The sequence below is a fragment of the Leiobunum rupestre genome, chromosome 9 (genome assembly GCF_980474605.1).
Source record: "Leiobunum rupestre chromosome 9, qqLeiRupe1.1.hap1, whole genome shotgun sequence".
In the NCBI taxonomy this organism is placed as follows: Eukaryota; Metazoa; Arthropoda; class Arachnida; order Opiliones; family Sclerosomatidae; genus Leiobunum; species Leiobunum rupestre.
In genome coordinates this window covers 35,472,712-35,490,819 of record NC_143392.1, presented here as the reverse complement: position 1 = coordinate 35,490,819, position 18,108 = coordinate 35,472,712, and the positions used below count along the sequence as shown (strand labels likewise).

General features: G+C 38.6%; 1 protein-coding gene and 1 long non-coding RNA gene across 2 annotated transcripts; one reads left to right on the top strand and one right to left on the bottom strand.

Annotated features, from left to right (window-relative positions):
- Positions 1–1,509: 1,509 nt before the first annotated feature.
- Positions 1,510–5,011, bottom strand: Prp19 (pre-mRNA processing factor 19). The gene is made up of 12 exons (XM_090158110.1): positions 4,883–5,011; positions 4,515–4,664; positions 4,373–4,449; positions 3,984–4,041; positions 3,773–3,915; positions 3,628–3,705; positions 3,445–3,561; positions 2,645–2,830; positions 2,348–2,573; positions 2,027–2,283; positions 1,876–1,937; positions 1,510–1,795 (listed from the first exon to the last, which is right to left on the bottom strand). Exons 1-12 carry the CDS (start codon positions 4,899–4,901, stop codon positions 1,654–1,656), a joined length of 1,515 nt encoding a protein of 504 aa, XP_090014236.1. The 5' UTR covers positions 4,902–5,011; the 3' UTR covers positions 1,510–1,653.
- Positions 5,012–13,564: 8,553 nt separating this feature from the next.
- Positions 13,565–14,590, top strand: LOC149927278 (uncharacterized). The gene is made up of 2 exons (XR_016473927.1): positions 13,565–13,700; positions 14,297–14,590. It is a non-coding gene; the product is annotated as an uncharacterized LOC149927278 (long non-coding RNA).
- Positions 14,591–18,108: the final 3,518 nt, after the last annotated feature.

The following is an 18,108-nucleotide window of genomic DNA, read 5'->3' as shown; positions in this document are numbered from 1 at the left end:
GGAGCAAGTTTTTACAATGTTCCAAGGCTCAGTCTGGTCGGAGCAAGTTTTTACAATGTTCCAAGGCTCAGTCTGGTCGGACCAAATTTTTTCCCGTGCTCCTTTTTAGCTTGGGATAAAGCGCTCGAATCATGGAAACCTATTCCATTTCACACTAGAGCGGTGTACGTGTGATCATTGACGTCGACGATGCATTAGAAGCGAATATCGAGTACGCCATTGGAACACCCGATAAGTGATTGGAGCACACAAATGGAACACGCGATAAGCGTTCAGAGCAGATCCAAGTACAAAAATGGAACACGTGATAAGTGATTGGAGCACACCCGAGCACGCAAATGGAACACGCGATAAGCGCTTAGAGTAGATCCGAGCACACAAATGGAATATTGAAATGTTGATCGGCGCGATTCAAGGGGGTCTCGATCAATTTGTGTACGAGTTAAAATTGATGACGTCACCCAGATGAGCCTCCGTTGATTTTCAATACGATCTCGTCACGATTTTACCTAGCAACGCAAAAGCCGTAATATTTTGATAAAAAAACCATGCGATCGAGGCAACCTTATAGTTCCCTTTTTTACGAACCTTGGGCGCGATTTCGAGAGCGGTCAAATGGAAAATACCGTAATTTATCGAATAAGCAAGTAATTCCCACCTTATTTCGACAGATTGTGTTTGGAGTAAGGTTAATAATAATCATCCGCTAGGCTAATACCCAAGGCAGCACCCTTAGGCCTAAGTCATCAAATGAATTTTAAAGCCATTAATTCAGGTGGCCGGGTTTCAATGGGTAGGAGGGTGGTGGCAAGAACTTCATGCCACTTAGGAGCAACAAACACAGCACCCCACACAACGAGAACGCAACCCGTCAAAAGTCGCGCATTTTCTTGTGTACATTTTTCATTGGTTAGACGATTTAGCGCCTGCTGCCGTCGGACGGGTAAAATTCGGAAATTGTCTTCCCCCCCACCCGTAAAACGTTCATCCAATGAAATTTTTACACAACACTACGTTAGCGTGTTTAAAGGCTAGCTGCGCAGTAACGCTCATCAAAAACATTGCTGAGTAATCGATGCCAACATTTTGTTACTGTACGATTTTTTTTGAGCACGTCACTACGACGATAAGCGCTCATCAAGCAAACATCAAATAAAAACCGATTTTTCTCAGATTTGAGTTACTTGTGTTGGTTGCTCCTAGATACCACGCGAACCAACAGCGCCCTACACTAACTATTACCGTTAACCTCACCAACACACTAATTATTTTTGGTGCAGCCTAATGGATTGAGTTGCCTTTTAACGGAATATACTTAGAAGCATGATGACGTGCTTGGTGCTGGGCCGCCCGTGTCAAGGGGGGGGGGTCGGAAGTCAATTCAAAAAACGTTACCAGAGTGTAACTTTGAAAAGGCGGCGAACGGTGACCAAATGACCTTTTGGGAACCGCTGGTCTAATAAAAGTTAAAATAGTGATTGTTTCAATAAAAATTCAACTGCCAGGCGATGTAAGGATGATTTTAGTTTATTTGTCAAAATGTACGCCTAAATTCACGACACTTTATCGCTTTTGATATTAAAAATTGATTACACACTTTTGCATTTAAAATGAAAAATAAATGATGAAAAGTTCAAAATGAAAAGTTTTTTTTTAGAGTCCGTATATTTTAAGAGTTCTATCCATACTGCAAGAAGCAACGTAATGCGCATGCTGACCAAATCGAATGCCAGTGGCTAGAGCAGTATGATCGGTGAACACCTTAAGACTATCCCATTGTTTACACAAATACAACCTAAAAATTCAAGGTTGGGCAATCTTAAGCTATTTTCATCGACCAGATTAGAGTAAATTTAGATAAATGGCAACACATACCTAATATCAGTTCCTGCAACTGCCAAGTATGAACCACTCTGATCGAAACACAAGTCCTTAACCTATTTCCAACATTGATATTTGTAAATTAACAAGTAATATATGATTATTTACCACCAAGTTAACCCAAAAAAACAATACGTAAACAAACCTCATAGCCTTCATCCAACGTGATGGTCTTAAAATTCTTCAATTTCCTTAAATCCCACAGTTTAACAACGGAATCGTCAGCTGAAGTAGCCAAATAGTATCCATTCTCTGAGAAAGCAATGGCTGATATTGGTCCAGAATGTCCAGGGAAGTTAGCTACGTTAGTTCTTTCTTTTAAATCCCAAATTTTAATCATGGAATCAGATGTTCCAGTGCCAAAAATTAAACCATCAGGATGAAACTGGGCGCAAGTTAGGGCTGAAATATTAAATAGTTCATGAAGCAAGTTCAAAAGGATGACAAAAAGACATATTTAACTGACCATGTTGTGAGGTGGTATCACCAACTTTGGTAAGGACGCGGCCAGTTCGAAGGTCAGAGAAAGCCCAATGTTCATCGAAATTGCAACTGAGTAGATAATCTCCAGTTGCGTGAAGACTAAGTCCCGTAACAGGACCATCGTGAGCTCGAATGGTATGGAGTGTTTGAGAAGTCGGCACATGCCAAATTCGAATACTGGAATCAGGTGATGCAGTTATGACTGTATCCTATTTATTTAAAAAAAAAGCAAATTAATTGAAATTTAATCAAAGGCTAACAATTAAGTTATGTTTATTACTTCTTCCGGATGGTAAATGGCAGCTGTGACTTTCTTAGTATGTCCTTTAAGAATGGTGATAACTTGTTCCGTATCTTTGTTAAAAATAGTGGCGTTTTTGTCGTTTCCTCCAGTTAGAATTTTACTGGTGTCACTGGGGCAAATGTCCATGGCCAAGATACCAGGTATACTAGCACTGTGCAGACCCTGAATAAATAATATAAGGACCAATCAATAAAGAAAAGTTATAAAATTTTTAAGCTAACTAAATCATAATGGTATGACTTTGGGTAGGATCACGTCACACGTGTAAGTTAAATGGCAGGAAATTGCCTCTTTGTCTTAGCCTCCAAAAATTTAAATCATTTATAGGAAAAATTGTTTCATTTTTCTCAATTTGTAGGACTATATAGGACATAAAAACTTATATAGGATAATAGAGGACTTAATTTCTTTAGGGATGCACCAATACGGGTACAGCTGATATATATCGACGGTAATATCGGACGATATATTGACCGTTATTAACCACGTTATCTATCATAACAGTAGTTATTAATAGTTAGTTAAATCGATAATTTTCTTATTTTTAAATGTTTTTCTAAAAATAAAATATTTTTCCTAAAATTGGTATGGGCCAATATGGGCCGATACTGATATTAGAAAAATAGGCCGATATATCGGTGCATCCCTAAATTTCTCACATACAAGATATTTTAGTGTAATTTCAGGTTAAAAACGCAACAAGGCTTCAAAACATTAAATTAAAAACGAAAGTCATCAACCAAAAGAAAGGCTATTAATAAAAACCAAAAACTCACAGGGTGAGAAGCAAGAGTCCTATAAGAACGCAAGTCTTCCGCTTTGGCCAAATCTTCTGGCACAGTTTTCCCTCTCTTTTTACGCTCACTAGTAAGAAGTGTGGCTTTTTCTTGAAGCTACATAACATTAAACATATTACTTAGGTAACTTAAAAGCCGCGGGATTGGTTCTTTATCACATACTTTTTGAATGACTTCTGGAGTCATTCCTGCCTCATCCATTGGTATCTCACCACCCGCACCAGCTTCATTGGCATATTGCTGCAAAAAACAAAAAACTCATTAAATAAATGTTTGGGAAGGTTTATCTCAAATAATATTGCCCTACCGGTTGAGCAACTCCTGGACCAGCTGCGATACCAGCTTGGGGCTTGAGAGTAGCCAAGGCCTCTCTGGCAGCTGTAACTTCTTTTGTCAAACGGGCTATAACTCGACAAGCCGCGTCATGTTGGTAAAGGGCGTGGGAAAGCTCTAAAAATGGAATATGATATTAAATTAACTCCTTTATAAATGATGATAAGTGTCTATATACTATGTACCTTGTCTGGCTGTTTGCAATTGCTGTCGAAGTGTAAAACTATGTAACATGACTGCGTCCTAAATGAAAAATTTTAAATAGCTATTTAGCATATGACACTCCATGTTTTAGTATTGGTCAGGGATTAAATTTATTTGGGCACCCTACAGAGACTAATAAAAAGAGTAGACCTTAACCTAAGCCATCAAGAGACTTTCATCACTTGATTGTTTGGGTTACAAGATGACAGATTAGCCACAGATTATCATTAATGAACTATTCAGTCTAGTCTGATTGAAAAAAGTTTTCCAACCAATGGAAATGTAGGATAAGAAACTGTCGCTTTCATGAGAGTTTAAAAATTATCTCAATCTTTAAAAGCCATAACTTAATTAACAAGTGATTACCAACCCATTCATCTTGAAGAGCTTTCAAAATTGCAGGTATACTAGTGGCTGAAGGAGGCCTAGGTTTTACAATTGATGGAACTTTAAAGAAACAAGGTTATTTTAGTTAACAAATGTAAATAATAGTGAAATCTGTTTGAATTTACCTTTTACATCTATTAGCATTTCCTCTGTTAAGTCTTTTCCACTGATAGGATCTGTTCCATTTTCATTTATGTATTTAACTATGACACGTTTCTCGAAGATACTTCCTGATAGAGGTGAGACAACTGGATGTTCAGGAACTTCATTGGTAACTTCAAAACATACAATAATATTAAAACCAGATGCCTTTTATTATAACCTTCGTAAGCCTTGGCTATTTGTACAGTGCCGGTAAAGATGACAATAAAATTAACGTTCTATCAATAAAATTTGACAATTTTAAGTTTAAACATTATATGTATTGAAAAGTAGTTGTTTAATACAGCTATAAATAAATCATATTTAATTTAAAATAGTATAAAACACTCACTTGCGCACACGAGAGCCATTTTTAACACGCGCCTCGAAATGAACTGTGCAAAGTAATGAAAAATTTGCTGAAGTCTCCGATAGATGCTGTTAAAGACTGGCGTAGCAATAGTTTTCGGTAGCCCGCAAAAATTCAAAAAGCCTAAAACCACGGAGAAAAAAACAAGATTAAGATGGTACTAGAATTTTTTATTTATTATTCATTAAGAGGGTACATAATACGCCTAAGCCAATAGAAGCTTCTGTGGCGCCCTCTGAAAAAAACACACAAAAACAAAAATACACCTAAAATAAATAATAATTTTGGGAAAAAAAATATATATATATACAATACAATGGTAAGAAACACGAGGAGTTAGCACTTAGCAGGGCCGGCGTTAGGGGGGGGGGGGGGGGGTAAGCGGGACAAAAGTACCTCCGAAAGGGGCCCACCGGGACGGGTGCCTAACTAAAATTTTCTGACTATTTCCAAAAAACAAAATTTTGGAGTAAAAATTACCAGGGGCCCAAAAAATCCTAGCGCCGGCCCTGGGAATTAGTTAATAGGTCCTTCAACAAATGCCACTCTCTTTTTCTTTCCTCCTTTACGCGCATGCGCGAGTCACTGAATAAAATTGTTTCGTGTTTTATTTAGTTTTATTTGTAAGGCCAAGAATGTATTTATTTATACTCAGGGAGAATGAATATGTCGAGACTATGATCGACCATAGACAGTACATATCCCTAAGTAACTGTCTATGGATCGACGGACACGTTGAGGCCCTAACCCCGTCACGCTAAGGGGGGGGGGAGGGAAAAAGGAGGCGGTCTTATTTTTTGCGTCCTCGCAGCAGCGTTAATCGCGTCGAAAAACGTAATTTTTAAGAACCAATGAGATTGCAGTATTATTTGATTTTATTAAAGCGGAGGAGCATACCGGGGGGCCCAACGGGTGGAATTGGAGAAACGCCAAAAATAATCTCGACATATTCATTCTCGCTGAGAATATATAAATACATTCTTGGTAAGGCTTAAGTTGATTTTATTTTCTTTCAGGAGGCGCGTGCGTAATTGAACGAGCCCTTCGGTATTGCAATATTAAGCAGCGCGTGCTCTAAAATATAACGCTTTTACAAGTATGTCCTGGCTCTCTGTGTTACTACTTCTAGGCTCATTCTAGGCCAATCACTGAACAGGTATTATTTAAGCGTCTATTATCCTTAACCCAATCTATTAATTTAACACGAAAAGAACCCTTTGAATGACTGTTGAGGATATCTTGAGGCAGTGAGTTCCAGTCGCTTAGATCCCGAAATGTGAGTTGGTGTTGTCGCACGGTGGAGTTCACACGCGGTTTGAAAAGTTTCGCAGAATGACCGCTCGTACGTCTGGTATTATTCAGGGTAAATTTTTTTCAAAAGTTCAGGGAAACGTTGCCTTTCAAAATTTCAAAAATATATACAAGGTCATTAACCCTATGACGGTAAACTGGGTCAAAAAGATTAAGTGAAAATTTACGGTCACGTGTGGCAAAACTGTAAGGCCTGGCCTCAACCAAATGCCTCAACACTGAACCACTTAATGAGCTTTCGATAGGATTTCACGGTCACCAGCGAGTGAGGGAGACCAGATGACAGAGCCATAGTCGATAGAGGGAAGGATTAAAGCATTGTAGATAACACGCATTAGGGTCTTGGAGTGATAAATTAAATTTCGGTGGGTGAGTCCAGTGATAGAATTGATACGACTAAGGGCGCTTTGGGTATGCTCGGAGAATATTAGATTTTCATCAAAAAGAATTCCAAGATCGCGTAGTACAAGCACACTAGAAATAGTGTCTCGCGCCATTGTACATGTATGACGAATATTAGAGTTACCCAAGTGAAGGACGGCACTTTTTGTTGCATTAAATTTCATACCATATTTGTCAACCCAATCAACGACCTTATCTAGGTCCAATTGTATGCTAGCCCTCCCTATTTACAGCAGAATTGACGTTATTGGCTAACTTAGTGTCATCTGCAAACAAGTGTGGAACGGAGAGCTTAATACACTTAGGCAGAGCGTTAATGAAGATAGAAAATAACAATGGAACACCACTGAGGGTGGAACGTAGCGGAGAAGAGCTGCCTTTAAGGACTACGTGGTGGAAGCGACCTTCAATGAAATCGCCTAACCAACGTAGGGCCACATCGCAAATCCCAGCATCCGAGAGAGACCGTAGCAGATGACTGTGAGGAATAGTGTCGAACACACGGCTCATATCTAGGGAAGTAATGTCCACCGGTGACCCACTATCGAGCTAGCAGTGGCGGCCTAAGGGGGGGGGGGTGGTCCGCCCCGGGTACCAGGGCAGCAGGGGGTGCCATCAGAGGAGCTCTAGGGGGGGGGGGGGTGCAAATCAGAACGATTACACTTGAAGAAGACGGAATTGTGAAAACTTCCTGGGGGGTGTCGCAAAACACTGCCGCCGCCCCGGGGACCCAGCCTTCTTAAGCCGCCACTGCGAGCTAGTTAACGTACTCTAGCGTTGCTGGTAGAAGATTGGTAGTGCAGGAGTGGCGGGGCCTGAATCCGTGTTGGGCATCAGATAGAAAATTTGATTCCGTGAGAAATTCTTCTGTCTGGGTTTTAGATATGCACTCACGTACACGAAAAATATGACTGGTTTTGGTAATAGGCCTATAATTTTCCTTCTTAGTTCGTGAGCAATTTTTCAGGCTTCTGGTACTTTCCCTAAGGAAAAACTAATATTGAACAGCCTAGAAAAAGGCACACAGAGAGAGTGGGCAGTAGCTTTTAAAAGAACGGGATGAAGGCCATCTGTACCGGCTGAATGGTAATTTGTAATTTTCGTAATAAACGAATGACATATTGAGGAGTGCAGCTGAAGATATGCAGTGATTGACTGTTAGAGCATCCACGGTAGGAGCAGGAGGTACGTTGGAGGATACATCAATGGTCAGGGAGCCATCACTGAGTGCCATTTCCGAAATTGTAAAACGTGAGGTTTTCGTCATTCGCACATGGCTCCAGAAGACCTTAGTATTCAAAGATATTTGTCCGGTTAAGGGTTTTTCTTCCCTACGTTTGCATTTTCGTGACGCATTGATTTAAGCATTACGGGACTATTTATATTTAGAGTGAAGTTCCGCAAGTTTCTCAGGATTATACTTGGTATTTCTCAAGTATTCAATCTATGCATGCCTACGGGACATGGATATTCTTGCGTGAGTGTACTTATTAGCAAGGGGCTAACCAGTAAGAATTTGCCTGTACACCGATTACGTAATCATTAATGAGTACAGATGAGTACACATGATTGCGCAATGAGTAAAGATGATTAAGGTGAGTACACATGATTACGATGAGTACACATGATTACGATGAGTACACATGATTACGATGAGTACAGAATGATTACGATGAGTACAGAATGATTACAATGAGTACACAGGCAACCCAAAACTTTAAAATTGTTACAGACGAGTAATCCAGTTTTCGTTAATTGGACTTACGCCTACGCATAAAATTACTAGGGCGAAAATTGAATTCGTCGCGAAACTATCAAAAGTAACCAAGTGGGAACTCGGCTCAACGAAAATGCTGCCCAACTTTTATCTCGGGGCGTCGAAATAGCATAGCAGACGATACTACCTTCAATTATCTATTTCGATTTTAACCTGTTACCTTAAGCGCCTCTCACTTTTCAGGGTGAAGCGCGGAGATTTGTTTTCGTCGTCTTAAGATGCCTTCACGCGCTGCTGCGACATTAGTTAAAATTGTAAAAGTTTAAAAACCGCAACATTATAAAACTTTTCAAATTTGTAACTAAAATAAACACTATATTTAAAATTTATATTTTAAAGTTAGTTAACACTTGTAAAATAAATTTAAAACTATTTTCAATGTATAAAAAAAACTTCTAAAAATTTAATTTTTAAGTATTTGAAGAACAATTAGCCCACTTTTAAAAATCTTTGCCTACACCTAAATATTTTCTGGCGTCGCCCCTGTTCGTTTCTCAAATGAGCACATAAAAATATTTATGTTAACCTTGAATTTTGTTACATATTTAGAATTAAACAAAAAAGATTACTTCTAGGAACTATAGATGGCGACAAAACCCGTCAACATTTATTATTTTAAATGGCTTGGTGAGTTGTTTAGATATTTCTCAATTTCTGTGAAAACTTCTTTGGTGAATATCTTTTGAACCAATGCGTCGATTTGAATAATTCTAACACTTTCTAAATATAAATCAACCCCGTAGAACACTAAAATCGGGTTTAAAACGACCTGAGATAAAAAATAAACAAGTTGACACCCCCTCTTTTAGGCCAAAATAGGCCAAATTATAAGTCTATCCAGAAAATGATTTTGGCCAATTTGTAGCTAAACATTTTATTAATCTATTACCGATGTCCGCTTCGACTTGATGCAACTATACAAGCAATGACGGGTGAAAATGTTCGAAATCTCCCACGGGCAAAGACTTTTTGAACCGAGTGTACACCGATTACGGGAAGTGGTTAGCCCCTCGCTTATTAGACACAAAAGGAATACGAAAGGGAACGAATTGCTCAATACCGCGGAGGAGTATACTTTTAAATGAGTTCCAAACAAGGTCAATATTATTTGAAGAAAAAAGTATCCGACAAGTCGATGGCTAGGAGATAAGAGTTGAGTGCATCGTAGTTCCCCTGGAAGAAATGACGACATAAGCGTTGGGGAATAGATGGCTGTCAAACAGGGAACGTAAGTTTAAACTGTATAACTACATGATCGCTTCGTCCAATGGGAGAGCCATACATTTTTGAATTATCCGGGCGCAAAGTTCCAAAAAAAAGGTTGGAAATAAAATGATATTCAGATTAATACAACAGTGGTGTCAGTTAAAAAATACCACAGTTCTACGTATATATCACCATGGATTAAAGCGACCATATTTAAATAGAGTAGGAACTTCCATGTTTATGGTCGATCAATGAATTTCACATTTCTGCCAACTGGTTTTACAAAAGCTAGGGATGATTGGATTTAGTAACAAATCGTAGCGGTTGTGAAGTCAGACTAAATGGAATCAGTGCCAGATTTAGACTACTGGAGGCCCAGTACTTCAAATACTTATAGGGTCCAAGTTATAGATCATCAACGGCGTTAAAGCAAGTCAAGGTTTTAGAAGGTGTTTCAATATTGTATGTTAGAAACTTGTAATTTTGAGGTAAAATGATCTATTTGAAACGGTTGTATACTATTGGACCGAATCCCATTGAACCGAAAAGTATTTTCCTTTATAGCCCAACATGGCGGGATTCAGTGGAATGGGAAATTTAAATCAGGCAACTATTTCACGTCGGGTCTTATCAAGGTTATTTTCCAAAATGAAACCCGGAAAATATCAAATTTTCAAGGGAAAAAAGGTCTAAAAATACACGTCGGTACGAAATAATAAATATTTAAGACATAGTTTAGTCCAAATTAGATATACTATCGTCACGTAACCTACGATATCTAAATATGTATCACTAACGGTATATTGAATGAAAACCGCGCAAAACCGGGTTTTCGGTCGATTGGAATTCGGTTGAATGGTACTTTCGGACGAATGGGATTTCGGTCCAATGGTCTACAATCATTTGAAACAGGCATTATTTACTCGTATTTTAAATTCCCCGAAAATAGTCCCGTGTTGCTTTAAATATTTCGTTACGTGATTTTATGTAACTCTTTATTCGTATGACTGTACGTGTAACCAAAAGTCTGATAAGACTTCATACCAGGGCCGGACTTGGAGATCCTGGGCCCACAGAGAGGTAGTCTCGACCCGGCTTAACCGTATTCGGCGCGCTTTCCGTCATTTTTAAAGTGCGTGCGGACGCACCAACCGTGCCAGTAACATATTATTAAAAAGTATTTCTTTGGCAATCTTTAAATTAAATATTTATTTCGAATAAAGTTAGTAATATATTACTTTTGGTTACCTAACATATTAAATATTAAAAATTTTAAAATTAAGTCTATTTAAATATAATAATAATATACAGTATGAAGGTGAACGTTTATCTAAAATAAATATAAGTTATCGAGCAATTTTTTTAAATAATACAACAATTTTTAATAACCCTCGGTCATTTCTTTATAAATGCTACTGCTAAGCACATTTTTTTAGGTAAAATAGTTGTATGTACCGCGATAAAATTAAAAAAAATAAAGAAAGATTATAGAGATGCAGTTGACAACAATAATTTTTCTGGTCGTGGAAGAAAATAATGCAAATTTTTCAATTTAATCAAAGAAATTATCGGAACAAGGCCCTCGACTTCACATAAGTTATGCAAAACCCAACAGGTAGATACGATGTCGTTGACATTATTCAGATTGTTATCCACTCGTCACCGATTAACATGTACGGAATATCAGTGTTTTCAATTTCAATTTTGTTTTGTGCATTAAGGGAACCATGGCGGATATCTGCACGTATGCCACTGTTAGCGAAAACCCTGGCGTCATGTACCTTTCCTGGCCAAAACACATAAATAAATAATTTTCGATGATGTTTTCGGTAACAGCTCGAGAAAAGTCGAGAACAACTATTCCAACAGTGGACGTACCTATACAAAATAAATTGGCAATTGTTCTATACTCTATACATTCGTCGCGTGTTTGTATAATGAAATTGCAACGCGTTTGTTTAGTGGAACAGCCATTCTCATTTGCGTATCTTGTTTTTCAATATAAGGCTTTAATTGATCGCGGATAATCAAAAAGGTAGATTTCGTCATACGGAAATTTTGAAGCCAAAGCTTTTGTGACCAAAATACCATGACTTCGTCTTCAAACCATTGAAATTGAATTCTTTTTCTCACCCAAGATGATCGTTGAGTCCCCTAATATTATACTTTTATCAATATCGGTATGACGGTGTTCAGACTCGTGGTTTATCGCCAATTTGTGAATAGTCTATTAAAAATAAATATTGTCTATCCTATCGTATTTTTTTGAAGTATGTGTAAAATTTAAGGTCTGATATTATTTTTTTTATAAAAACGACGAATGGTTTGTCAAAATGATCAAGCATTTAACTTTAATCATTCATCCTAAATATAAATAAAAATGTTACCCGTTTCTTCACGATAACCATCGATGAAATGATGTCCAGAAAATTTGTTTTGTAATTCAAATGGGCATTCCTAAATAGAAGACTTAATTTTTCGATTCTATATTTTCTCTTTCTTTTGTTATTTAAATATCTGTTAGGTCTATTACGTATACGGTACTTCAAAAACATTATTAGTAAAAAACTACATTCTTTAAGCCGAACATTTTCTAGCCGTGCCAATCGCGGTTTGATAATAAAGTGAGCTAGTTCTGTTCACACTACGACGAAGTGAACCGATCACGTTATCGGAACTGGTTTAAACTTCCGTCTGGACGCGAGCCAACTATACTAGGCCTGTCGGTATAAAATTAATGGGGCTTCACTCGTGTAATTCCCTCTCGAATTCCCGTTTCTTTTATGTATATTCATTAAATGACACAAAATAGCTTACTTTAAATTTTTATTTTTAGTAAAGCAAATTACCTTAACTGAAAACCAAAAACAAATAAAGTAATATGATCAATGAAACAAATTTACATAAGCAATAGCATAATCAAGAAAAAAACTAAATTTTAATTATTAATATTCGTAACTAAATTAGAATTAAAAAAACAAAAATTTATAGGAATCTAAATAAGAATAACAAAACTAAAACACTAAAACAAAAAAATGCATATAAAATAAATTATAAATATTAACGAATCACAAAAGTAAAACAATGAACGCTCACCTGTCGTGCAAGAGGGCTCGGGTTCAAATCCCGGCCGTTTAAAAAATTATACTACACCCAATGACAAAAAGAGGTCGCTTTTGGAAAAACCTTTTCCCTGATTCTAAGAATCTGGGTACGCAGTGATTACCCTTTGCCCCGAAAATGCGAACGCGTTCGCAGGCCTGACAGACAGACCCACAGACAGACCCACAGACAGACAGACAGACACGGTGGTTGTATAACCCCTCCTAGGGTACAAAGTCCCCTCGGAGAGGTAAAAATAATTTATCGAATAGCTAGATAGGCTTTCAATTCCCAGACGTGATAAAGTCTACCGTTTTGGAGTAGTTGTATTTCCTGATTTCTGAACCCTCACTATGGTGACTAAAGCCTGGAAACGTTTAAAAAATGTGTCAATGGTATTAATATGCATACGATAAATACATTAGACACAAAAAATTTACAATTTGATGATCTTTCAAAACCGTTCTAAAACGTTTCCAAAGTGTCTAGTGTGAACGCGGCTTAAAAGTACTATTTGGTCGCATTCGCTATATTCTCTATCCCTAGTTGAAATGATAAAACAGAAAGAGTTTTTTTTTACTAAATTTACTTAAATTTGGTAAATTGGTCCAAATGAACCAACGAATTGACGTTTTTGCTACCTGGAAAAATGTTTTTATTATTGTTTAATTGTTGTTAATGTTTTTATGTGTTTTTTAAATCTCCCAATAACAAATTCCAGTACAACCCAAAGAGAAAGGATAAAAATGCCAATCAACTCATTTATCTCCGAAACAAGCTCGGGGAAAATGCATTGAGAGATAATCGCCGAGTCACTCTTCGCGTTTTATCTCTCGTACGCGACAGAACTTTCCGAGTGCGACATCGCGTGTTTCTCGTCGCTCTTTCCTGGGTGACTCAGCGAAACGACGCTTTATAAATAGGGCGGATCCACTGAACGCCTTTATACAACCACTTCATTCTCTCATCGAGAAACAACTTGGAAATTCGTCGACATGGCTGGTAATATTCATTATGTTTTGCAACATTTTTTATGCGGCTACTCTCAAGTATTTTTTGCGGTTATTTGTTTAACCCAAAAACAGTTCTAAGGCACGGGCTATATTCATTGCGTTGTAATTTTTCAGAACATATTTAAGTTCTTTAGATATAAGAGTATTTTATAGATAATTTTTAAAAAAAATCGTTAAGAAAGTCATTCTAAATAGATAATATCCAAAGTCAACATGACTGTTTTTGAAATTTTTTGCAATCAAAAAGGACTTGACTTTAGTAAATGTCAAGTACAATTTCAAAAGTTAACTTTACTGGTCGCAGGTGATTTTAGTTTCATTAAGGTTAGCATTTTATATTTCTAATTCGTTAATTTGACTTGGGAACCGAGCTACAAGTTGGAGGGGCAGTTTCTTTCGTTGCCCCTCCAAGTAATATATTTGGTATCAATGCCTTCTGCCCAGCCCCGGTTCCTACGCCCCTGATGATAGAAATAGCTTGGTAATATCTGTACATTGTTTTATGTTTATCAAATCCATTGTTAAGTTTTAAACCATTTGTCATCTGAAATATAATTCTTGTTTTTGAATCATTGTTTGTTGCAGACAAACAATGTTGCAAAAGCGGAGCTGGTAGCGCGGAGGAGTGCTGCAGTGTCTCAGTGCAGTGCAAAGGTGGCTTCGACTGCTCATACGACCTCCAGTGCACCAGGGACGAAGATGGCACTTGCCACTGCAAAACCGTCGTCTACTGCAAGAACGACCAGAACGGCAATTGCCCCTGCAGCGTCACTCACCACTGCGGCAACAAGGCGTGCAAAGGAAGCGTCCAGTACAAATGCTCTTAGAAATCTTTCAAAACAATTGTAGAACTTCGCTCAATAAAAGTTTGCAATGTCATATATTTGTCCAATTTCTTTTGTTAGGCTTAAAATCTGAGTGAATACAATCTATTGAATGGGAGCCTAAATTGGCAGTTTGACACGGCGGGAGAAATACGCTGGCGCGTTCTTTAATGATTTTTCTTCGTAAGCTTCATTTACTTGAAACGTAGATGTGGATTTGAACAAAAATATCTCTCTAGTGATAAAGAAAATTCATAAATTCAAATATGTGGCCTCTTAATTATAAATATGTGGCCCTTTTAATATAAATATGTGGCCCCTCTCACAAATGCAGGGGGCTACAGCCCACTTCAGCCCACCCTTAGCGTCGCTACTGGCTGGCAGTATACTAGATACGGGGAGATTGTAATAACAGGTACAGCCGTTGGATTAACGCATACAGCCGTTGGATTAACGCATACAGCCGTTGGAATAACGCCTACAGCCGTTTTAATAACGCCTACAGCCGTTGGAATAACGTGTACAACCGTTGTAATAACGAGTTAATACAGCCATTGGAATAAGACCCTTAAGAAGTTGGAGTGTGCAATAACTGGTGGCTTTATCGGGGAGTCGAGGTCCAGCTCTTGTAAACCTTAAGGGCGGTGGTGCAATGGGAGATGTTCGGTCTGATCAAGTGGTCCTATCTCCATCTCCGACTTCGGTCAGGTATGGGCTTGAAACTGGGCTTCGGCTCTGGCAAACGGAGAGGGTCCAGGAAAACTGGCCGCCATGGAGGACTGTGTAGCCTGCTCCGTATGAGGCAAAGGGGCCCTGTTTCCCGGCCTTTTGGGGCAACACCATTGCCAGCTGTGCCGGGTTACTTGGGCCGCTGTGTGAACGTCGTTTCCCTTTAGGAGCTCTTTCTGAAGGGTATGGCTCTCTACCTACAAAAGGTAGGGTGCCGGCTGGTGTTGCTATGGCATCCGCTCTTTTTCCAACTGCTAAGTGCGAAGTGAGGGGTTGGTCTTCCCATTGTTGCACCTAGGAGCAACAAACACAGAACCCCACTCAAGGATAACGCAACCCGTCAAAAGTCGTGCATTTTCTTGTGTACAGTGTTCATTGCTTAGACGCTTTAGCGCTTGCTACGGTCGGAAGGGGAAAATTCGTAAATTGTCTACCCCAGCCCGTAAAACGTTCAGCGTAAAGGCTCGTCCAATGAAATTTGTACACAACACTGCGTTAGCGTGTTTAAAGATTAGCTGCGTTCTCCTTGTGTTTGTTGCTCCTAGTTTGCACCTTCTGCTGGGTTAAGCGGGTTGCGTCGAAGGTGAGACCGTCAGCGGTAGGGTTCTCTCGCTGCTTTGTCTGTTCTGTCACCTGTCCGGGCTGTGGACGCTGGCGTAGGGCATTATGATGAGGACTTCCAGTGGTGTGCACTCTGTTTGCGGTACACCGGGCTACAAATCTGATACACAGTCATTGGAATAACGCGTACTGCTATTGTAATAACGCTTACAGTAATTGAAATAAAGCGTTCAGCCATTGGAATAATGCATACAGCCACTGAAATAACGCGTAAATACAGCCATTTTTAAAACGCATACAGCCCTTGGAATAACGCGTAAATACTGCCTTTGGAATAACGCGTAAATACAGCCATTGTAAAAACGCATACAGCCCTTGGAATAACGCGTAAATACTGCCTTTGGAATAACGCGTAAATACAGCCCTTGGAATAACGCGTAAATACTGCCATTGGAATAACGCGTAAATACATAATTGAGAGCTTTAAAAAAACAGATTAAAGTTACATTGACAACAATTAAGTTTTTATAGAGAACCGTAAAACGTTGTTTTATTTCGATAAATTCGTGAATGCATTTACACTGGTCTGGAGTTTCAAGATAATATAGACAACAATTAAACAATAAAAAAAAACTTTTTTTTCTGTATGTAAAAACATCAAATTCGTTGGTTCATTTGGACCAATTTCGGACTATTATGTATACGAAATTGAAGTTATGTGTTGTAAATCATAATTATTTTCTTATAAAAATAGCTCAATTACCCTTTCAGTTTACATAGCGGCAGTCTTATAAATAGCACAGGTCTGCAGGACAAAATCCTAATGATCGTTTCTACTAGGGATAGAAAATATTGTGAAAGTTTTGGGTTTAATATATTTATCGTATGCATATTAATGCCGTTGACACCGAAAATGTTCAATTGGATCTTTTGAAACCTTTTTTAACCGTTTCTAAAGTGTCTAATGAACTGGGCTTTAGTCGCCATAGCGAAAGTTCAGAAATTGTGAAATACAATTAACTCCGTACGGTAGACTTTATCACGTCTGGGAATCGAAAGCCTATTTAGCTAGTCTAGAAATTCCATTTCTATCTATTTTTGTGTTTCATTGCTTTAATTTTGTGATTCGTTAATATTTATAATTTACTTTTTACATAATTCTTTGGTTTCATTGTTTTAGTTTTGTGATTCTAATTTAGATTCCTAAAAATTTTTGTTATATTAATTCTAATATAGATTCCTATAATTTTTTGTTTTCTTAGCGTTATTCCAATGACTGTGTCAGATTTGAAGCCCGTTGTACCTCAAACAGAGTGCACACCACTGGAAGTCCTCATCATAATGCCCTACACCAGCATCCACAGCCCGGACAGGTGACGGAACAGCCAAGGCAGTAAGAGAACCCTACCGCTCAACCCAGCAGAAGGTGCAAACTAGGAGCAACAAACACAAGGAGAACGCAGCTAGTCTTTAAACACGCTAACGCAGTGTTGTGTACGAATTTCATTGGACGAGCCTTTACGCTGAACGTTTTACGGGCTTGGGAAGACAATTTCCGAATTTTCCCCCTCCGACGGCAGCAAGCGCTAAATCATCTAACCAATGAAAACTGTACACAAGGGTTACGTTTTCCTTGTGTGGGGTGCTGTGTTTGTTGCTCCTAGGTGCAACAATGGGAAGACCAACCCCTCCATGGCGGCCAGTTTGCCTGGACCCTCTCCGTTAGCCTGAGCCAAAGCCCAGTTTCAAGCCCATACCTGACCGAAGTCGAAGGTGGAGATAGGACCACTTGATCAGACCTAACATCTCCCATTGCACCACCGTCCTTATGGCTTACAAGAGCCGGACCCCGACTCCCCGGTAAAGCCACCAGTTATTGCAACCCCTTAAGGGCCTTATTCCAATGGCTGTATTAACTCGTTATTCCAATGGCTGTTCCTGTTATTACAATCTCCCCGTATCTCGTATACTGCCAGCCAGTAGCGGTGCTAAGGGTGGGCTGAAGTGGGCTTTAGCCCCCTGCATTTGTGAGAGGGGCCACATATTTATATTAAAAGGGCCACATATTTATATTAAAAGGGCCACATATTTATAATTAAGAGGCCACATATTTGAATTTATGAATTTTCTTTATCTATAGAGGGCCATTTTCGTTCAAATCCACATCTACGTTTCAAGTAAATGAAGCTTAAGAAGAAAAATCATTAAAGAACGCGCCAGCTTATTCAATAGATTGTATTCACTCAGATTTTAAGCCTAACAAAAGAAAATTGGACAAATATA